This window comes from Apodemus sylvaticus, chromosome 20, assembly GCF_947179515.1.
Source record: "Apodemus sylvaticus chromosome 20, mApoSyl1.1, whole genome shotgun sequence".
NCBI classification, from domain to species: domain Eukaryota; kingdom Metazoa; phylum Chordata; class Mammalia; order Rodentia; family Muridae; genus Apodemus; species Apodemus sylvaticus.
Window position 1 is genome coordinate 23479120 of NC_067491.1, and position 18630 is coordinate 23497749.

Here is an 18630-nt window from a genome sequence, read left to right on the forward strand (position 1 = left end):
GGGCCACTCCCTGGACTAAGCATATTCAAACTACCACAGAGACTAACAGCCTATTTATCCTTTCTTGTGGTTTGGTTATCCTGTCACTTCAGGAAAGGGAGGAGAGGGGAGTGAAATTTCTGTTGCTAGCCAGCCTCAAGTTTCTAAAATTTTTCTTTTGTTTGGTTTGGTTTTTGGTTTTTGGAGACTGTGTTTCTCTGTGTAGCCTTGGCTGTCCTGGAACATGCTCTGTAGCGCCACCTGGCCTTGTATTCGGAGATCCACCTGCCTCTGTTTCCCAGAATCCTGGGATTAAAGGCATGTGCCACCACCTCCTCGATGCATTTTCCATTTTAACTAAGCCTGAGTTATGTTCCGGGACCCATGTTCCTTTATAGAGCCTATACGCTCCTGTCTCATGGATAGTTTTATTTAATAGAAGAGATGACCTTGTCTAGACCCAACTGGCCCAAGGTGAGTGATGTTTCAGTTGGCTGTTCATTACTGTGGTAAAATATGGGAGGTAGCTAACTTAGAGTTGCAAGAAGTTTATTGAGCTCATAGTTTTACAGATTCAAAGGCACGCCGCCGCCGACACTGGGTCACCTTTGGTAGGGGTGGCAGATGGGGATGGTGGGAATATGTCGAAATGAAAGGTCAAAATGCCAGCAACAGGGCAGAGAGGGAGAAGTGGTAGCCAGGGGCTTATTACCCCTGCAGTGGCACAAGGTGCTCCCCTAGGCCATACCTTCCACAGGTGGCACCAATGGTGTCGCCCCTGGCATCAAGGTAAGAACACGTGAACCATGGAGAAAACTATATGTATTTTTAATTTAATTTAATTTAAATTAGAATATATTTCCAACATCCCTCTCTCTTCTTCTCCAACCCCTCCCAGGCCCCCTCCGTCTCTCCCTCTCAAATCCACGCCCCCTTTTCTTTTATTACTGTTATGTAAGTGTTCATATGTATGTTTCAGGGCTGACCGCTTGGTACTGGATACCAATTAGAAGATTCTCCCTCTCAGTTATCATCCACTGCCTGTAGCGCTCCATCTGAGCCCCGTGAAAGAGGGGAACCTATATTTAAACTATAGAAGATGCATAGCAGGAACAGCAGGCCGCCTTTATGTAAACGCTGTACGTGGGCCCCTAAGCGGCTTCTGCAGGAGGACCCAATTGAGGACTGCCTGAGAGAGCAAGGCTTGCTGGTGCAGGCCATGCCAGCCAAGCGGGAACTGCTGTTTAGAAGAGACGCTTTCTTGGGACCAAATGGGGCCTGGGTGGAGAGCACTAAGGGAGCTCGCAGCAGTGGTGTCGCTCACCTGCTCCCGGAGGAGGGAGGAGTCTGTGTCATTGATTCAGTGCCACCTCACCTCCAACCCGCAAGGGCAGGTAGGGTCGGGCAGCAAGTAGTGCAGGGCACAGGCGGTGACACACCAGTCTGGATTTATAAGAACGGAGGAGAGACTTCCTAAGAAACCGGAGTAGAAGTAGTTCCAAACAGTTCCATTTTTTTCTCTGGTGGAACTTGGTTGGGGTGCTTTGGTGTGAATAGAAGGGAGCGTGTCCTATACTGAGAAACCTTTTAACCTTATGAATACCAGGAGCTGGGAAGGCGGTCTCACCTCTTGACTCTGACTTTGAGTCTCCTCTGGAAGCTCCACACTTCCAGATGGATTTCAGACACAAGGCCAAGAGCATGCTTTAGTGCGCCTTTCCCTCCCTTGGCTATGCTGTGTGTGTTTGCGTGTGTGTGTGTGTGTGCGTGTGTGCGCGCATGCCTGTGAGAACTACAGGTTCAGTAAGAATCAGTAAAAAGATTCACGCATTCATGGCTGTCATTGCTGCTGTTAGCAGTCTTACAATAAACTACAGCAAAGAGAACAGAACCAGGGGCTGTGAAACCTCAGCAGGCAAAGATGCTTGCCGCTGATCAGCTGATCAATGGATTTGATGATCCCTGGGACTCAAAATTTAGGGCGAACTGACTCCAGTAAGTTATCACCTAACTCACCTCCACCCACATGCCACCACACCACACAACACACACACACACAGAAAATGTTTTAAAAGTAATATAATATTCACAACTTACTAAATGCATTTATTTTCGTTGCTACTTTATAAAGCTTAGTATTTCTCTAAAAGGCAACACTGGTTTACATGTAGTAGAGGGACAAGTAGATGACTACAGACAATCCAGCCACCAGGAAAGAACAGAGCCAAACCCATGACAAGGAAGCGGCAAGCAGCAATGAAATTAACACCTACGTGTGAGCCTAACAGTGCAACGGGATAAGCAGGAAGCAGCTTTACATTACAGTTACTTAGGAACAGAAATAGCACCTTACGTTGAACAATGTAAACTTAGTAGGTAGGTTCAAGTATAAGTCATACCCCCAACTCTTGTACCAGAATGCAAGGGTTTTGGAAACCCCGGATGGCAGGGTTTGAGGGAGCACGCCCCCTCGGTGCCGACTCATGCTCCCCATGGACAGTTATTTTTTTCTTGCACTACCGAGAAGCCATAGCCTCTCCGTCTCAGGCATTTGGGTCTAGCTGTACAGCTTCAGAGACCTGATTTCCGGGAGAGCCAGAAGCCACACCAGCGGGGCCCTGATACGGAAGTCACTTTCGTTGTCCGTGGATGGAACTGCTTGACGCCTCCCCAAGAATCATACATTCTCTGAGGTTAATGTGGTCAACTCACAAACAGAATGATTAAGAATGAGGATAAGAGTGGCAAAAAAGGGTAAAATAAATGAAGGCTATCCAGGAGCGAGAGAAGGAAAAAAAAAGGTCTGTTTGTATCAAAGTGTGGATTTCTTGGATGGAAATGCTCTGTGGACATTCGTTCCTACGAGTGACGAATCTTAAAAGCAAGCAGTGCATAGCAGACGCGCTCACTGCACGTCCGATCCTACTGGAAAGGGGTGACTTTCATGCTCCAGCAAGGAACCAGCAGTGTGGCTCCAGGGTCACAGACACCATGCAGTTTTTACCTGACTCAAGAAGACAAAAATTTAAAAAGGGAAGATAGCTTCCCTTTTTGTTGATCTTTTTGCAACTTTATAAGCTTAGTGTTGATCAAGAATTTGATTAAGTAGCGAATGTGTTAAAACAGGCTACCACTCTCTCAAGTTTCCCAAAGGTAGTGTTGGGGGGTAGTAAGGCTAAAAGTATCCTGTAGTCAATATAAAGCTACTCTGATCAGACTCCCAGAGTCTCTTAAATTAATATTTTTTTATCCTTTTATAAAGTATTTTCGAAGGGGACAAAAATACAGAGGAAAACAGCCTTATATCAAAGACTCCAATTCTAAGAAGTTTAAATAGAAACAGTGAAAGAAGAGGAAAGGAAGTAGAAAAGGGCTTACTTTGAAGAGACAAGTGTGTGGTAACATCAGTGTAGAACAGAGAACCTTAAAGCAACATGGTTTACAAAGGGTCACGTGCAGTTTCCAGAACTGTCTGTCAGATCAGCTAACCCCCGCCCCCCCTCACTGTACTGCTTTTGGGAGGACCGCGGAACAGATGAATGAACACTCGGATATGGACAGAATGCCCGTCTCCCTCTTCTCTCCCAAACACAAGGAAAATATGTAAAAAAAAAAAAAAAAAAAAAAAAAAAAGAAGAAAAAATTGTCTACTATTGTCTCCCTGTCATTGCGCATCATAATTCAATCAAAACGCTTATGAAGGTTCTGACGGTCTCCATTCTGTTCTCTGTCGTCCTGATTTGTCTTTTTATAAATGGCTACCGAGAGAAGGCACACACCCCGGCCCCCTACAGTGGACATTTAAATTAGGATACTCGGGCACGGAGTGAAGGGAGCGGAGCCCAGGAGGATTTGTTTTGTTTTAAACAAACAGTGAGAGGTCACTGTTTATCGCTGCTGGAGGAGCAGCCGTGAGGAACAGAGACTTCAGTTTTCGTTCCCACAACTCCAGAGGGGTCAGCACAGTTCATTACTGGCTAGGTGTGGCATTCACAGTTATTTTGGTCTTGACATTTATCACGTATATACATTTATCCACATTATTAATAAGTTGTAGAATAAGTGCAGGGCAAATCATAACAACAAAAAAAAAAGTATAAACATTCAAGTCGAGATACCCTGAAAATGTTAGGATGGTGTTGTAAACTTTGTGCAGTATAATGTCCCGCTTCAGGAACAAAATAAATAATACCGTAGGATTCCTCACTGAAGGTGGCTTCCTGGAGCCTAAGGAAGCAGTAGCGTGTTTAGGCTGCAGAGACAGTTCTTACTGCAGACTTGCTCAGGGCAGGTGGAAAGGCACATCGCCAACACTTACCCTGGTTAAGTGCTAGGCAACCCCCCTTCAGAAAAACCACAGCGGTCACATAGTGATACCGCGGCGGCACCACGCACAGCCTGGATGCTAGGTGGTATTAAATGCATAATCAGTAATAATTACTTCCAGGAAAATGGATGACTCATGATGTCAGGAAGTTAGCAGAACCAGTGGATCGATTGGGAGAGCGTCACAAGCCGGGGACCAGGGTGGCCCGTGTTCCACTTAGGACATTTGTCTGGGACACAGGGACGTTGAGGTACTGAAGCCACCCCACCCGCTGAAGCACCCGGCTAGTCAGGCCCGCTGCTAGAGATTTCCAGTCTCCTCTGGGCTGAGCTAGTGTTTCGTGATTGGCTCCTTTCTCTTCTTCTAAAGACAGCGTCGCCAAGGCTGCCGGGAGTCTTGAAGAACGTCTCCCGATGTCTCCGTTGGATGCTCTTGGGAGTCGCTGGTGCAGGGGACTAAACAGAGAAGCAGAAGGGAAATGATGTTTTGCACTCCAAGATGGAGATCTTTTCCTGCTGGCGTCACTGAGTTGCCCGTCCCTCACCTGCCCTCCTCAGCCACCCCTCAGCACAATGCTGAGTGTCTCCGGTACAGACAAGCACCCTAACAGAACATGCTACAGATGTGGCCGAGGTCTAGAGGCCAGGGCCACGGCCTCTGCCATCACTAGCTCTGTGATACTGGACAAGTCACCTCGGTGTCCCTCATTTTATGCATCCCCATTAAGGATGAATATCAACTTCACCGGGCTAGAATTACATGAGCAGATTCCATTATTTTGGAGATGCAAAGCAAACGTGTTTGTGGTCCTTTCTGCCAACATCCACCTTCATTATGTGCCCTGAAATGGAAGGGAGCAGGATGCTGCTAAGGCTCGGACTCCTACACTGCCTGGACCGTGCTTGTAACTAGCAATCAAAAGGCATCGTACTGACAGGACAGGTGTCCATGCCGTGACAGTATTCACAAAGTGTGCAAACTCAGGCCAGACAAAGATCTATCTCACGGGGGCTCAACTAGGCATAGAACTCTGGGGGACTACAGAGGCTGAGAGTGTTAATAGTCTGCCCCAGGGAAGAGCTTCTAAACTGGTCAGCCCTGTGTGTGTGCATGTGTGTATACGAGAAGGGTTGGAGGGAGGAAAGATCAGATGGTAAATGATGTAATTATAATTTAATTTCAAAAATTAAAAAAAGAAATAAACAACCCAGCAGGGATGGAAGGTGGGCCCAACGTCCCACCTCCGCCTGAGGAGCTACTGGCGGTTGACTGGGCTGGGGAAGAGAAAGGCCGCCTTCTTCAACGTGACATCAGCTATGCTGACCATATTGGAGCAGCCCATGCCCAGGAGGGGGCTGCCTGATACAAACGGGACAATACAAGCTAGGCCATTTGCCTAGCTTCTGCGGGCCCTAGGTTCGATTCCCAGCACTGCGAAACCAAAACAAAACCAAATCGGGTCTAAAAATGAATATATTTAAATAGGTAGCAAACTTCAGAGGCTCTGAATAACTTGACTGAAGAGTTCCAACCAAACCGAATGATGTTTTTGGGGGTATATATATTAACTGTGACTGTGAACGCTGTCTTATAAGAATTTTTAACAGACTTTTACTGACAGGACTATAACAAGAATCCCACAGAGTGCAGAAGCGATTATGTGGGCCCCAGTTGTGTGTGTGTGTGTTTTATGAGAGTGTGTGTAGTGTAACCTCAGCTCCCAGGTGGTATGTTTTAAGAAATGGTGGGTGCCAAGAAGAACGCCACAGAGTGGACTCCGTCTCCATAAACAGCCTAAAGAGATGAACACCAGAGAGGCAGTCCAAGTATGAAGACCTCCTCTAACCAGGCCCCAAAAGGTTCAGTCTACTGTTGGGACACCGGGTGACATTGAAAAGATTTGTCCGAAAGCATGACTTCTCTTGTTCTGGAGCCCAGTGCTTTGTGGAATAAACAGTTAACAATGGGTTCACACAGAAAACCAGGTAGAACCTGAAGTGACACCTCTCTGTAGTAGTCAGGTGGCCGAGAGGAAAGCTAGCTGTATGCAGGCGCACCCCAGTACGGAACAACGGAGCCTTGGGTCTCACCTGCTCTGCCTTTACCAGCGATACCGGATGTCTCACGTAACCGGGGGACTCGGGGTGGATGACGCCGTGGGAGCCTGGCATCACCGGACTCAGGTTGAGTGAGGGCTGACCTCGAAGCTGAGGATCTGCACAAGGGAGGGTTGACGACTTTGGGCTGACCATGGCTGCCGGGCTGAGGAGCAGGTGAGAGGCAGACCCCAGCGTGGACAAGCCAAAGTTCATGGGTCCGGGGTTTGGGAGGGCGCCGGGGGCTGACGAAATGGGCCCGGGGATAGCGGGAGAATAGAGAACCGGAAAGGGGCCCAGGCCTGTAGATGGCAGGAACATGCAGGGGACACCGAAGGACGGCAGCTGAGCCGGGGAGGGTGCCACGGCATGGGGGCTCTGAGCGCCCGGTAAAAGCATGTTAAAACCATTTAACCCTGGAAGAGAAGGAAAACAAAGTGAGGAATCATGGTACAGGGTTCCATCCGCAGTCACAGCTCTCAAGACTTCGCGTCCACATTCCCCTGCAGGGTCTTTGTTTGAGACAGGGCTTCCCCGAGTAGTCCTGGCTGTCCTGGGACTCACTCTGTAGACCAGTGTGGTGGTTTAAACAGATTTGGCCCACAGAGAATCTTGTGTTTGAATGCTTGTTTCACAGGGAGTGGCACTATTAGGAGGCGTGGCCTTGTTGTTGGAAGTGTGTCACTGTGGGGTCTGGTGTGTCACTTTGAGGTCTCCTCCCATCGAGCTGCGCTGAGTATAACAGTCTCCTGCTGCCTGCACACTGCCAGCTTCCCGCCATGCTAATGGACTGAACCTCTGAAACTGTAAGCCAGCCCCAAATTATGTTTTTCTTTTTTTTAATAAGAGTTGTCATGGTTATATTGTCTCTTCACAGCAATAAAACCTTGGTTAAGGTTGGCCTTGAACTCAGAGATCTGCCTGTCTCTGCCTCCCAAGGATTAAAGATTATGCTGCCACTACCTGGCTACATGCAGGCCTTGTGGTCAATGCCTATGGAGGATTCTGTTTTATTTTTCTCTGTGGCTGTGTGCATCCATGTGTGAATGTAGACACACGGACGCAGTGGGAACACTCAGTGTTGTGTCCTCACTTTCCACTGGGAGGCAGGGGCTCTTGTTCTCTGCGGCACAAACCAGGCTAGCTGGCCCAAGAGCTTCCCATTTCCCCAGAGGGGCGCAGGGACTATGGACACATGCACCAGTGTGCCTAGTTTTCTGTGGGCTCAGGGGATTTGAACTGAGGTCCTCACTGAACCATCTCTCCATCCTCCTGTTGAGGTTCTCAGTAGGAATTGCATTGAATCCAAAATGAAGGGCAAAACGAAATGTTAGCGGAGAAACCCTATTTCTATTATAAACTTTTTAACTAAAACTTTACATTTTCCTCAACGATCACAGCAGTATTAATACTCTGTCAATACTGAGAAGTACCGATTCTGGTTCACTTGAGAGAGTGCTTCCCTCAAGCATGAAGACCTGAAGCTGAGCTCTGTAAACAAAAAACGACAAACACCCACAGAAAACCAGGCATGCTGGTGCACACTAGCAATCCCAGGGCCAAGGAGGTGGAGACAGGGGGACACTGGGGTTCAGTGGACAACCAGCATAGCCTACTTGGTAAGTTCTATTCCCAAAAGAGTTTGGCTAAAAGAAAAAAAAAGTGGTGGTGTCCAAAGAATGGAATCTGAGGTGACATTTGAGGTTGTCCTCTGCGTGCCGCCCACACACACAGACGGCTTGGGGACAGTCCGTTGCAGGTCTTACCACCATGCTTAGTTCAGAGCTTTGAAAGCATGGGGACACTTTAAACTTGCTACTGGGTCTTTTTATTAGTGTGAATAACTAAAAATGTACTCTCTACTTTAACCTTACCATGACTGTTATTTTGTAACCCTATTTACTAAGTTGTCTGCCTTGTAAACATTTTGAGGAGTCCACGTGTTAGATTGTAGAATAATGGTTTATGGCTAAGAAATAATAAAAAAGCCAAGGAAACCAACAACCAAGCAACCAAGCAACCAAGCAACCAACCAAATCCTGTATTGTGCACTCTTAAGTTCAATTCAGCACTGGCTGGGTCTGTGCTAACTGATTAAAGCATCCTAACACCAACTTGTCCCTAGACTCAAGACTCCAGGCTGAGGATCTGACAGACAATGTGAGAAACACCATCTCCTTTGCCTGGCAGACCAGACTTAAACCCTGCAAGGAGCTGGAGGGAAGCAGGCAAGTTGATAATCAAGATTGGCTACCAGATTTCTGAAGCTGCTTCCCTCCAGAAGGCTGTCTGTGCTGTGTGCGATCACCAACACACGCAAACTATCATTCCGAACTAGTGTCAGATTAGCTTGAATCACAGAAAACAAAAACGAAAACCAAACTCCCCACCCCAAACCCCATGTATTTTATTTCCTCTCTAGTTGGTGAATGGAGACCAGCTGTCTCACCCTTCATTTAAGGAGCCCAGGAGTGCGACAGGCACAACACGTCAAGGAACTTGTCTCTCTGGTCAGGTGACACCGGCAAAGCTGTAAGTCCAGTGCACAATGTGCATGCCCTGGGAAGCCCTTACCTGCGGGAGACTGCACATACAGATACTGCAGCAGGGAGGGGTCTTTGGTGGTCTCGTTTTCGTTGGAAGGCTTTTCAGCGTCTGGATTTCCTGACAGATTTCTACATTCAGAAGCAATGAAGCAGTTTGGGACAGCCTTTCCTGAAATGTCTTCTGCTGCAGGGGGCTGACCTTTAGCAAGGGCGTCCTCCAGGGGTGTAGATCTCCCGTTTCCCATGGTCACAGGGCAGGTGAGGTCCGTGGAACTCGAGGGCTTCTAAGGACAACCAAACCAGAAGGTAGAAAAACCAAGTAAGTATTCTGGTAATCAATTTTAGAAGTGTTTTCTTAAATTATCTACCACACAGACAAGAGAACAGCCGTGCGCCATTTGTATTACTGGCTCGGTTGTTTTGATTCTATATATAGGCACAGTAGAGAAACGGATGTGTATGCATGGTTATGACGCCTAAGTCAGACACCATAGAGATTATGGTAATGCCAATTTGGCCATGGCATTCAGACTACAAAGGCGAAGCCCCTAAGCTGGTAACCCGTAGGGAGTGCTGGTGCTGTAGTCTCTCTCCTAGGGTTATATTGACCCCTGGGCCATCAACAATGAAAATTCCCTAACAATTCATAACAGGAGCAAAATTACCATTACAAAGTAGCAGCAAGAATAATTTTATGACTCGGGAGGTTTCACCACAACATTAAAGGGTCATAGCATTACAAAGGCTGGGGACCAGTGTTTTAGGGTCTCCTAAGAGATGTGGGCTGGCCCAGAGCCGCCTGGTGTCTGACGCATGCGCTTGTCAGACCTTGCACGGCTTTCTTTCTCCTTCAGTTTATAAATAGACATCTGATTTACCTTCCCGTAAGTTAGTCCTTCGACAGTTTCACACGTGTACATAATCCACACTGGTTACTCTGAGATTAACCTGCTTGTATCTCCTGCTACCATTATCAATTACTGGCTCCAAAATGCTGGGCTATATATAAAAAGCAGAAAAACCAGGGCGGTGGTGGCGCACGCCTTTAATGCCAGCACTTGGGAGGCAGAGGCAGAGGCAGAGAGGCAGAGAGGCAGAGAGGCAGAGGCAGGCGGATTTCTGAGTTCGAGGCCAGCCTGGTCTACAGAGTGAGCTCCAGGACAGCCAGGGCTATACAGAGAAACCCTGTCTCAACAACAATAACAACAACAACAACAACAACAACAACAATCAGAAAAACCCATTTTGGCAAGAGAAAGGCAGAATTATTATTTTTTTAACCAGTGAGACTATTATCTTAGTTAATGGAGTAATTTCCATGCCACCTGCCTGGCCTACCCAAACCCACTGGAAGTGGTTGTCTCTCAGTCTCTTTTGTAACTTTTGTTCTGTAGGAACTAAGATCTCTGGGCAGTAAAGAGAGATGACCCAGTCTAGTCCCAGCCCTCCAGAGGCATCCGCATTCCTGGCTACAGAACCCCTCTGTTTCCAGGGCCCAAACTTGTTTTTTCTTCTTCTTTTTTTTTTTAAAGTTCATAAAACAATGACTAAGAAGAAATATACAAACACGTTAAGAGTGGCTGCTACTCTTACTGAAAAAAGGCAAGTTTTTTCTTCTATATACATTTTTGGGGGGGGGCATTTTATAAGTCTTCTAGTATTATTTTATGGTGAGATTATTTTGCGAAAGCCAGTCTAGTGCTTCATGAGATATGTGAGGAACACGTGAAAATATAGTCCTATTCCAGATTCTCCCGATTGAGGGCGTGTGACTTCATGAAACTCATAGCGAATGAGATGGCACCACACTCCCTTACCTTGGGCATAACTAGGGATAAGGGGCCGTCTTCAAATTCCTGACTTTGTCTTTTCATGGCAGGCTCGTCCTCCTCCTCCTCCTCAGGATCCCTCTCCTCACACAGGCGCTTCTGAGCAGAAGGTGTCACTGACAGGTCAGCGGGGACATCAGAGCCACAACTGTCCTCCTCTGACCTGGGCTCCTGCACACCCCCATACAGCATGAAGAGGGGGGTGGAGGGCACGTAGACCAGGGGCTGGCTGGCGAGCAGAGCTGGCTTCAAGCTCTCTGCGTCCGAGGCTGCAGAAGGAACGGGGACACCCACTTGTCCGCTTGGACCATTCTGCGTGGGGAAGGCCGGCAAATCTGTCTGAGCAACAGAAAATATGGCCCGGGCTGAAGGCTTGACGCAGTATTCGGAGTCCACGCAGAGGGCGGGGTCCGAGACGCTTGCTGGGGGCACCGCTCTCTTACTGAAGAAGGCTTCCCCCCTGAAATAAAAAGATGCGGTAAGTACCATCGGTGTCCATGTGCACGAGATGTTGGGGCTCTGGTGTGAGCACAGAGGCTGCTTCTTCCCTGGCACTTGGTTACGAGTACCAAGCATTTGGCCGTCAAGTGTAAAATACTATATGGCCATAGCTACTCTCAGTCCTGTTTATTACTGAGGAAAGCCCAAGCCAAGCTCAGAGGTTAATCCACCCTCTTAAAGGCATGAAGCCGAGCCCCCCTGCAGGCCTGTTAAGGGCTGGGTTCCCAGTTAGGGGAAAGTGTGGATACAGGGGAGCCCAGGCTAGACTGATGTAAAGGAATGTTAGCCTTACTAATGATGTTCCCGTCTGGACAAAAGGTAGCTACACTAATTAGCATTCCGTGCCTCTCCTCAGCCCTGCCGCATAGTCCATTTCTTCCCACGCCTGCTGTTAAAACCTTCTCTCATCCCTTCTTCACCGCACTAAGATACCGTCGCCATCATATTGCACATTTAACTCAGAGGGGCTTCATCAGCTGCTGCGTGGGAACAGTATGAACTTGGGACTCAACAACTCGGGATTCTAGGTTCTTCCCTCTTTAATGAGGATAAATACATCGGCTTCTGAAAAGACTGCTGGTGGAGAGGGTAACAAATATGAAGGCGTCTGGAAAACACCGCTGTTTATTAGATAACTGAGCTACGGTGAGGAAGAAGTAAGGTTAGCATCCCTGAGCTCCTCTCCGTGAGCTGCTCTCTTCCGTAGCTTAGGGGCAGTTTTCAGGCATCTGCGCCATATTACCTCAGTGCTGGGCACACAGGGAAAGATGTGTCACTCCTTCATAAAAAGAACGGCTTAAAAAAAAATCCACTTTGCAATGGATCGATTTCAATATGGCCAAAATTAACACCAAGAAATTGAAGAGAGCACGCTCTGGGTTCTTGAAGACTACTTACTGTGAAGTATCTTCTACTTTCTGTTTGTAGATGGCTGCCAGACTTCCAATTTCCAGGGAATAGGCTGACCCTGGAAGGGAACGTGGAGGTTAGCAAATACAGAAGGAACCTTACGTGCGTGGACACACACACACACACACACACACACAACAGAGCTTAGGATTGTGAAGGCTACCTCAAATTTGTTCGGGTTTTGTTTCAAAAAGGGCAATCTCCAGCAGTCAGCTGTTAATGATGATTCCGGGTTTCATTAAGGAAAAGCCAGAAAGCAAAACAAGTCTTGTTTCCCAAGTCATCAACATCTGCGATAGCGAGGAGGCTGCGCATAGCAAGCCAATTGATCAAGGCTGACTGGATCGATTTCAGGCGTGGGGCTATGCTCACACACTGTGCAGTCAGCATGTCTTTTGCAGCCAATAATTGTTTGACTTCAGGCAAGTGAAAAGTTGTCGGTTAAGAAAACAAGGCAGGGTCTAGAGAGCCCATTTGAAGATGCCTGCCTATCACCAAGGCTACCCCTCCATGGCAACCGATGGACTCCAAGGGCTAACCAAGGGCAGATACCTTGCTTTCCTCCCTGTGGGCTGCTGGGTTCCGAGCTCACTTTTCTCTGTGTCTTCTCCGACGCCTGAACCGTGTTAAAGGAACTGTACTGCGCCAGCCTCTCTTTTGCACACACTCTGATCTGGCCATATGTTTCCTTCTTCAATTCCGGTAAGACGGATGCAGAGACATCCAACAGTTCTTCATCTAGAGAGAGAGAGAGAGAGAGAGAGAGAGAGAGAGAGAGAGAGAGAGAGAGAGCTGGAGTGCTGCTATGCAGCTACAACCAAGGTCATTTTCATCTCTTTAAAGGGATGCTTCCAGGGGGCTGGAGGGATGGCTCAGTGGTTAGGAGCACCGGCTGCTTTTCCAGAGAACTCAGGTTCTGTTCCCACGTGGCAGCTCAACCACTATCTGTAACTCTAGTTTCGGGGCCGCTGACACCCCCTCAGACGTTCATGCAGGCAAAACATCATCGCATGTAAAACGGAAAATAAATAAATTAAAAAAGAGAGAGACGGCTTTGAACTTGAAACTGAAATGGAGTTAACCTGTTTTAAAAAAAAAAGCTAATGAGCGATCTAATTTCTTTACACGCACTGGAAAAAGAAAAGTAGCTAACTGTAAAACCAGAGTGAACCCATATGTATCCTAAAATTATTCTAAGTGCAATCAAAGTGGGGCAAGATGTTCTTCAGCCCAAATTAGAACAGGCCTGGCATCTTACTGCGCAGTTAGGGTCCAACAGCAAAGGAAAACCAAACATGCTCTGCACGCATGCTCTGAGATTCACTTTCAAGATGAATCGAGATCAGCCTCTCTTGCCGAAGCTCCAGGGCGATGCAGATTCCCTACAGTGCCTTTTTCATTTCTTTCTTACACAGGCAGAGGCCTGGTTACCAAGTGACCAAAGGAATAAGGCCAGCAGCCCTCAGGGCTGAAGGCTGGGCCGAGAGACCCCATTAAGTTTCAGGGTGCCGGTGGGAAGTCAAGCTGGAAAATTTCGTGACCTGGGCAGCCATCCCCGAGGTCTGGATCCTCATTCCCGCCTTGGCACTTTATTTCTTGTGAAGCTCACAGCATACCGATTTTAATTACAAATCTGATTTAACCTGCTGGAAAATCCAGCCAGGCTGTCAGATAATGCAATTCCACCTCATACGGCTTTGACACGGAATGAAAAAGAAATCTTTACGGCTTTCACTTTCCCGTAACAAAAGCCCAAATGTTCCTTTTATAAAATCAGAAAATAAAACAAAAAGAACAACAACAAAAGAGAGGTCAAGCCAGTCTTGGGACTGTATCTGCCAAACAGGTAAAGTTAATAAAACGCCAAGCAGAAATGGACACACTCGCAGCTCTTAGGATCTGGGAAGACAAGGACCCCTTGAAGCAGAAATAAACTTGAGCGAGCTTTGACTGCCCTGACTGACCGCCCTGGGGGATGTTTCTAGGTTGGGGTGAAAGAACTGATCATTTCCCCCAGCGGAGGGCGCAGCTGGGAGAACTAAAGCATTATGGCAGCCGGAGATCACAAGGCAGAAGGCTGGAGAAGACAAACCAGGAGACAGAATGCAGAGGGCCTGGGAAGGCTCCCCCAAGTGCTTGGTGTGGTATGAGAGGTCAGAACAGTAGGGAGGGCCGGGAAGGGAGCGGCTCCTGTAGCTCACACAGGGCAGGCACAAGAGTAGGATCATGGTGATACAAGAGTATCATGGTGGTGGTGGAGGGCATTGTAGACTAAATGTTACTGCCTCAACAGTGGTCTAGCCTCCTGTTCACACAGGCTACATTTTCTCTGTTTATCTGATGACAGGTTGATTCCAGTTTGGCTGTTGTGTCCAGAGCTGTGCCAACCTTGAGTGCAGGTACTTCCTCTCCACCCTGATCTCCGTTCCCATGGTTACCACTGGGTCTGGCGGAGGACGCGGTGGCTTTGGCTCTCATTTCTGAGGAACCTCCACATCGCCCCCCCCCCCGGCTCCCCCCCCCACATGGCTGTACTACTTTGCAATCCTGGCAGCGATAAGGCGGCCTCTTTCTCCACAACCAGAGTGTGTGTTGGGTCTTTTGGATAAACAGTCATTTAACTGGAGCAAGACATTTCCCTGTGGTTCTGATTTCCACTTCCCATGTGGCACTTGGACCTGTAACTGTTTTTACCCATCCCCCCCAGACCTGTTGTAATTTTATAGTCTGGAAATTATTTCCTTGCCAGATAGCTCACAACGATCTCCTCCCATTCTGTAGAGTGCTTCTTTACTGTTTGCTGTATTGAGGTTTTTTGTTTTTTTTTTAGTTTGATATATTCTTATTTTCCAATGTTATTTATTGGCTATGCTTTTGGGATTGTACTAATAGAAATACTGTCCAGAGATGGTGCCCGAGTCTTATGAAAATGATATCATTTTTCTTGGCACCATTTAGTTGGCTGTAAAGAGGACTTACTTCATAGGCTGCTATTCTGCTGGGCTGACTAGGAGCAGAGTCGTCCTGTTTGGTGGCTGTAGCTCTAGGTTCTAGCATGTTCTGGAGTCCAGGACTACCATCCTGTCTGGGTCTGTACCCTGCAGTGGAGTATTGTAATGCTTCTGGTTTGCTGGGTTTGGCTCAGAATTTCTTCATTTTGTTTTTGGTGTCGGTGTAGCCTTGCTAGCCTCGAATTCAGCATGCAGACCAAGCTGGCCTAGAACTCACAAAGACCCACCTGTCTGTTTCCCAAGTACTGGGATTACAGTTTTGAGAAGGTGTGGTCAATTCCTTTCACCAGGTTGGCAGTTTGTTGTACGTACATTCCCCCTTTTGTGAAATTTGCTTATAGGCATCCTTGACTTCTTGTTATCGCTGTGTGCAAACGTAACTCATCTCTGTCCGTTGGTCTGTATTCTGCAAAATCTATCTGAATCCCCTGGCTGCTTCTAACAGGTTTGGTGGTGTCTAGGTTTTCCCCTCTACCCAAAGCTGTGCTCTTTGGAGACCGGACATTTCACTGCTGCTTCCATTCTTTTCAGCTTATGTCTGTCCTGAGGGTCTAACGACTTCTAGAGCTATGCGGGGCAAGAATGGTGGAGATTAAAGACGGCAGCTAGCAGCCTGTCTACCATGGTCAGGTCTTCTCTGGCTTTCTCGTGCCTCATTCAGTTGTTTATTTGAAACCTGTTTTTGCTAAATACAGATGCTTAATTGTTATATACTTCCAATTGTATATTGTTACTTCTGTTCTATCCCACAGATTTCTACCTTGTACTTAATTTCCATTTTTAAAAAACAAATTGGCTAGGTGGTGGTGGCGCACACCTGTAATCCCAGCACTCTGGGAGGCAGAGGCAGGCGGATTTCTGAGTTCGAAGCCAGCCTGGTCTACGAAGTGAGTTCCAGGACAGCCAGGGCTACACAGAGAAACCCTGTCTCGAAAAAAGCAAATCCAACCCCCCCCAAATTAAAATATCCCCTTTGATCTTTTATTGATGGAATATCAAAGGAGCTTTGTTTAATTTCAATGTATTTGTACAACTTACAAAGTTCTTTTGTTGACTTCTAGTTTGATTCCTTTGAGGTCAGAGAGATGACACTATATATATTTATTTAATGTGTTGAGACTTGTTGATGTGCAAGTGTCCTTTAGCTGCCGGATGAAAAGCTCTGTAAGTGTCGGTTTCTCCCTTTACTCTAACAGTATAGCTTCATTTGAATGATTCTTTGTGGATATTTAAGATATGGCTGACACACCCATTGCTGAAAGCAGCGAGGTCTCCTCTCTTCATTCCTTTCTTGGAAGGCAGTCTGTCTGTCATGGCCTGAAAGCGACCCTGCGGACCAGGGCAGCTCTGAACTCAGAGATCACCTGTTTCTGCATCTGAAATGCTGGGCTTAGTGCCACCCGCCCACCTCTCCCTTGAGATCTAATGATGTTGGCTTTCTATACTTGATTACTGTCGCAATGGGTGTATACAGGAACATTGACATTTCTGGTTGAATTGATCCTTTTGTGATTAAGTATCCATTGCATCTTTTTTACTATTTGTGACACAAAGATTATTATTATCTTTTGGATTTGTTTTTTTTTTTTTTTTTTTTTTTTTTTTTGAGACAGGGTTTCTCTGTATAGCCCTGGCTGTCTGGATCTTCCTCTCTTTCTCTTTGAGGTTCGGCTTTCTACCTTGACACAGTTTGAATCTCTCTTTTGGAAACTGCCCTGCTAGCATGTTTTATATCGTGGTATCGTTCGTTATCCTTTCTCTCCTGGTGTTAAGACTGGTTTAGTAATTTCAAAGTTATCTTGGTTGGTTCTTTGAGTTCTGGGGCGCAGGCACATACTGTCAGGCACACGGCAGCAAGCACCTTTACCTGACGAGTCACCTCACCAGCCTGAGGATTTTCTCACAAGGCTGTTCTGGTGGGGAACAGGAAGGCACTGGATCCCTTGGGGCTGGGGTTAAAGGTGTTTGCTATGGAGGTAGGTATCCTAACTAGTTGTGGGAAGCCATTAGAGATCTTCACTTCAGCCCAGAGGGCTGACAGGGCAAAGGTCCTGAGTAAAACAAAGAGCCTCTCCCGTGATTGCCAGTGGAAGGAAGTCCTGAGATAACTGCTCCAGGCTATGCAAACATCAGATGTCTCCACCAGAGGACCCTTAATCTCTTCCCACTGAAACTGCTAAGATTGCCCCTCCCTCCTTTGTTCTTGCCTTGAAAAGAGCTCTTCCTCTGAGAGCTTAAAACCTGTGTACCCGTTGAACATTAAACGAGACCTCGACAATTGAACCCCCTTTGCCTGGTCTCCTTTCTCTCCCCCCCTTTGGCTCTCAGGTAGCACCCCTTCAGGACCCTGGAATAACTGGACCTGCTGGACAGGTCAACTAGTTCTCACAGACAAGGGGCAAGCGGTTTTTATCCGCTAGTCTTTTAGGACATCTCCTTCCTCTTTTAGGGCTCAGACTCTATCATTACATTCTCTCCTGGTGCAAGGCCCCAGTTGAGAGGTGGGCTGGCCCAATGGAAATGCAATCTGACACCTTGTGTGTGTGGACCCAAGGATAACGTCCCTGAGAGGCGTTTCTGGTGGTGTATCTGAGTGCTTCTCAAGATTGGATTTCTCTACTCCAAGGCGTGAGAACTTCCCTGCACTTTCTACAGCGGTGTCAGATTCCTAGGACCTCCCTTCCTATTGCCACCAAATGAAGGCTTGCTCACTTCTGGCTCAGTAAGTCCCAAAGGCATGACTTTTTTTTTCCTTTTTCTTCATTTTCCTTTGTTTCTAACCTGTCCTGTTCAAAGGATGTCAAGTTCAGAAATTCTTGTGGTGTGATCTGTTCTGTTGTTGGGCCTCTTGGCTTTTTAAAAAAATTGTTATTTGGCTTGCAGATTTCTCTTAGGCTTTTCACTTGGTCTCCCGCTCCTTGCTAAGTTTCTGATACACACGATAATCTAATTTCCTAATTCCATTGCATCGTCGGTACCCTTTCATAGTTCGTTAAATTTCTTGGAATTATCTGAATTCTGTCAGGTAATTAGGTTCCTTCTCTTTGGAGTCCCGTTGCTGAATTTACTATGTGGATCCACTACATCTAAAGAACGTGTCCCATGTGTTGACGTGCATCTCGTATGTTCTCTCTCCAGCTGGCAGAACCGCCGACTACCAGTTTTACAGGGTGGTTTCTACAGTGAGGCTTTTTCCTGGCAATATGCGCCACGGCGGTAAGCGGACAGGCTGTTTAGCTTAGGCTCCGGGCAGATGTTTCAGTCATGCAACGCCTTCAGTTGTAATCAACATCTGCAACATATGTGGGTGCCTTCGAGGTTCATGCTGCAGAGCACGCGGTACACACTGCCAGCTGAGAGGCTGGCTCTCTCGGGGAAGCGTGTTTGCTGGTAGCTCTGCAGTGTATCTGGATGTGGGGTGCCCGTCTGTTC

At 47.3% G+C, this 18630-nt stretch overlaps 1 protein-coding gene across 1 annotated transcript in view; it reads right to left on the bottom strand.

Annotated features, from left to right (window-relative positions):
• Positions 1-3847: 3847 nt before the first annotated feature.
• The window catches only part of E2f7 (E2F transcription factor 7), a 40982-nt gene continuing 26199 nt past the window's right edge, over positions 3848-18630 (bottom strand). Inside the window, exons 8-13 of the mRNA XM_052165437.1 lie at positions 12740-12925; positions 12176-12245; positions 10766-11237; positions 8977-9232; positions 6397-6818; positions 3848-4761 (exon numbers count right to left, since the gene is read on the bottom strand). Coding sequence (XP_052021397.1) covers positions 4591-4761; positions 6397-6818; positions 8977-9232; positions 10766-11237; positions 12176-12245; positions 12740-12925 — 1577 coding nt within the window. The 3' untranslated portion in view covers positions 3848-4590. The remainder of the gene's footprint in view (positions 4762-6396; positions 6819-8976; positions 9233-10765; positions 11238-12175; positions 12246-12739; positions 12926-18630) is intronic.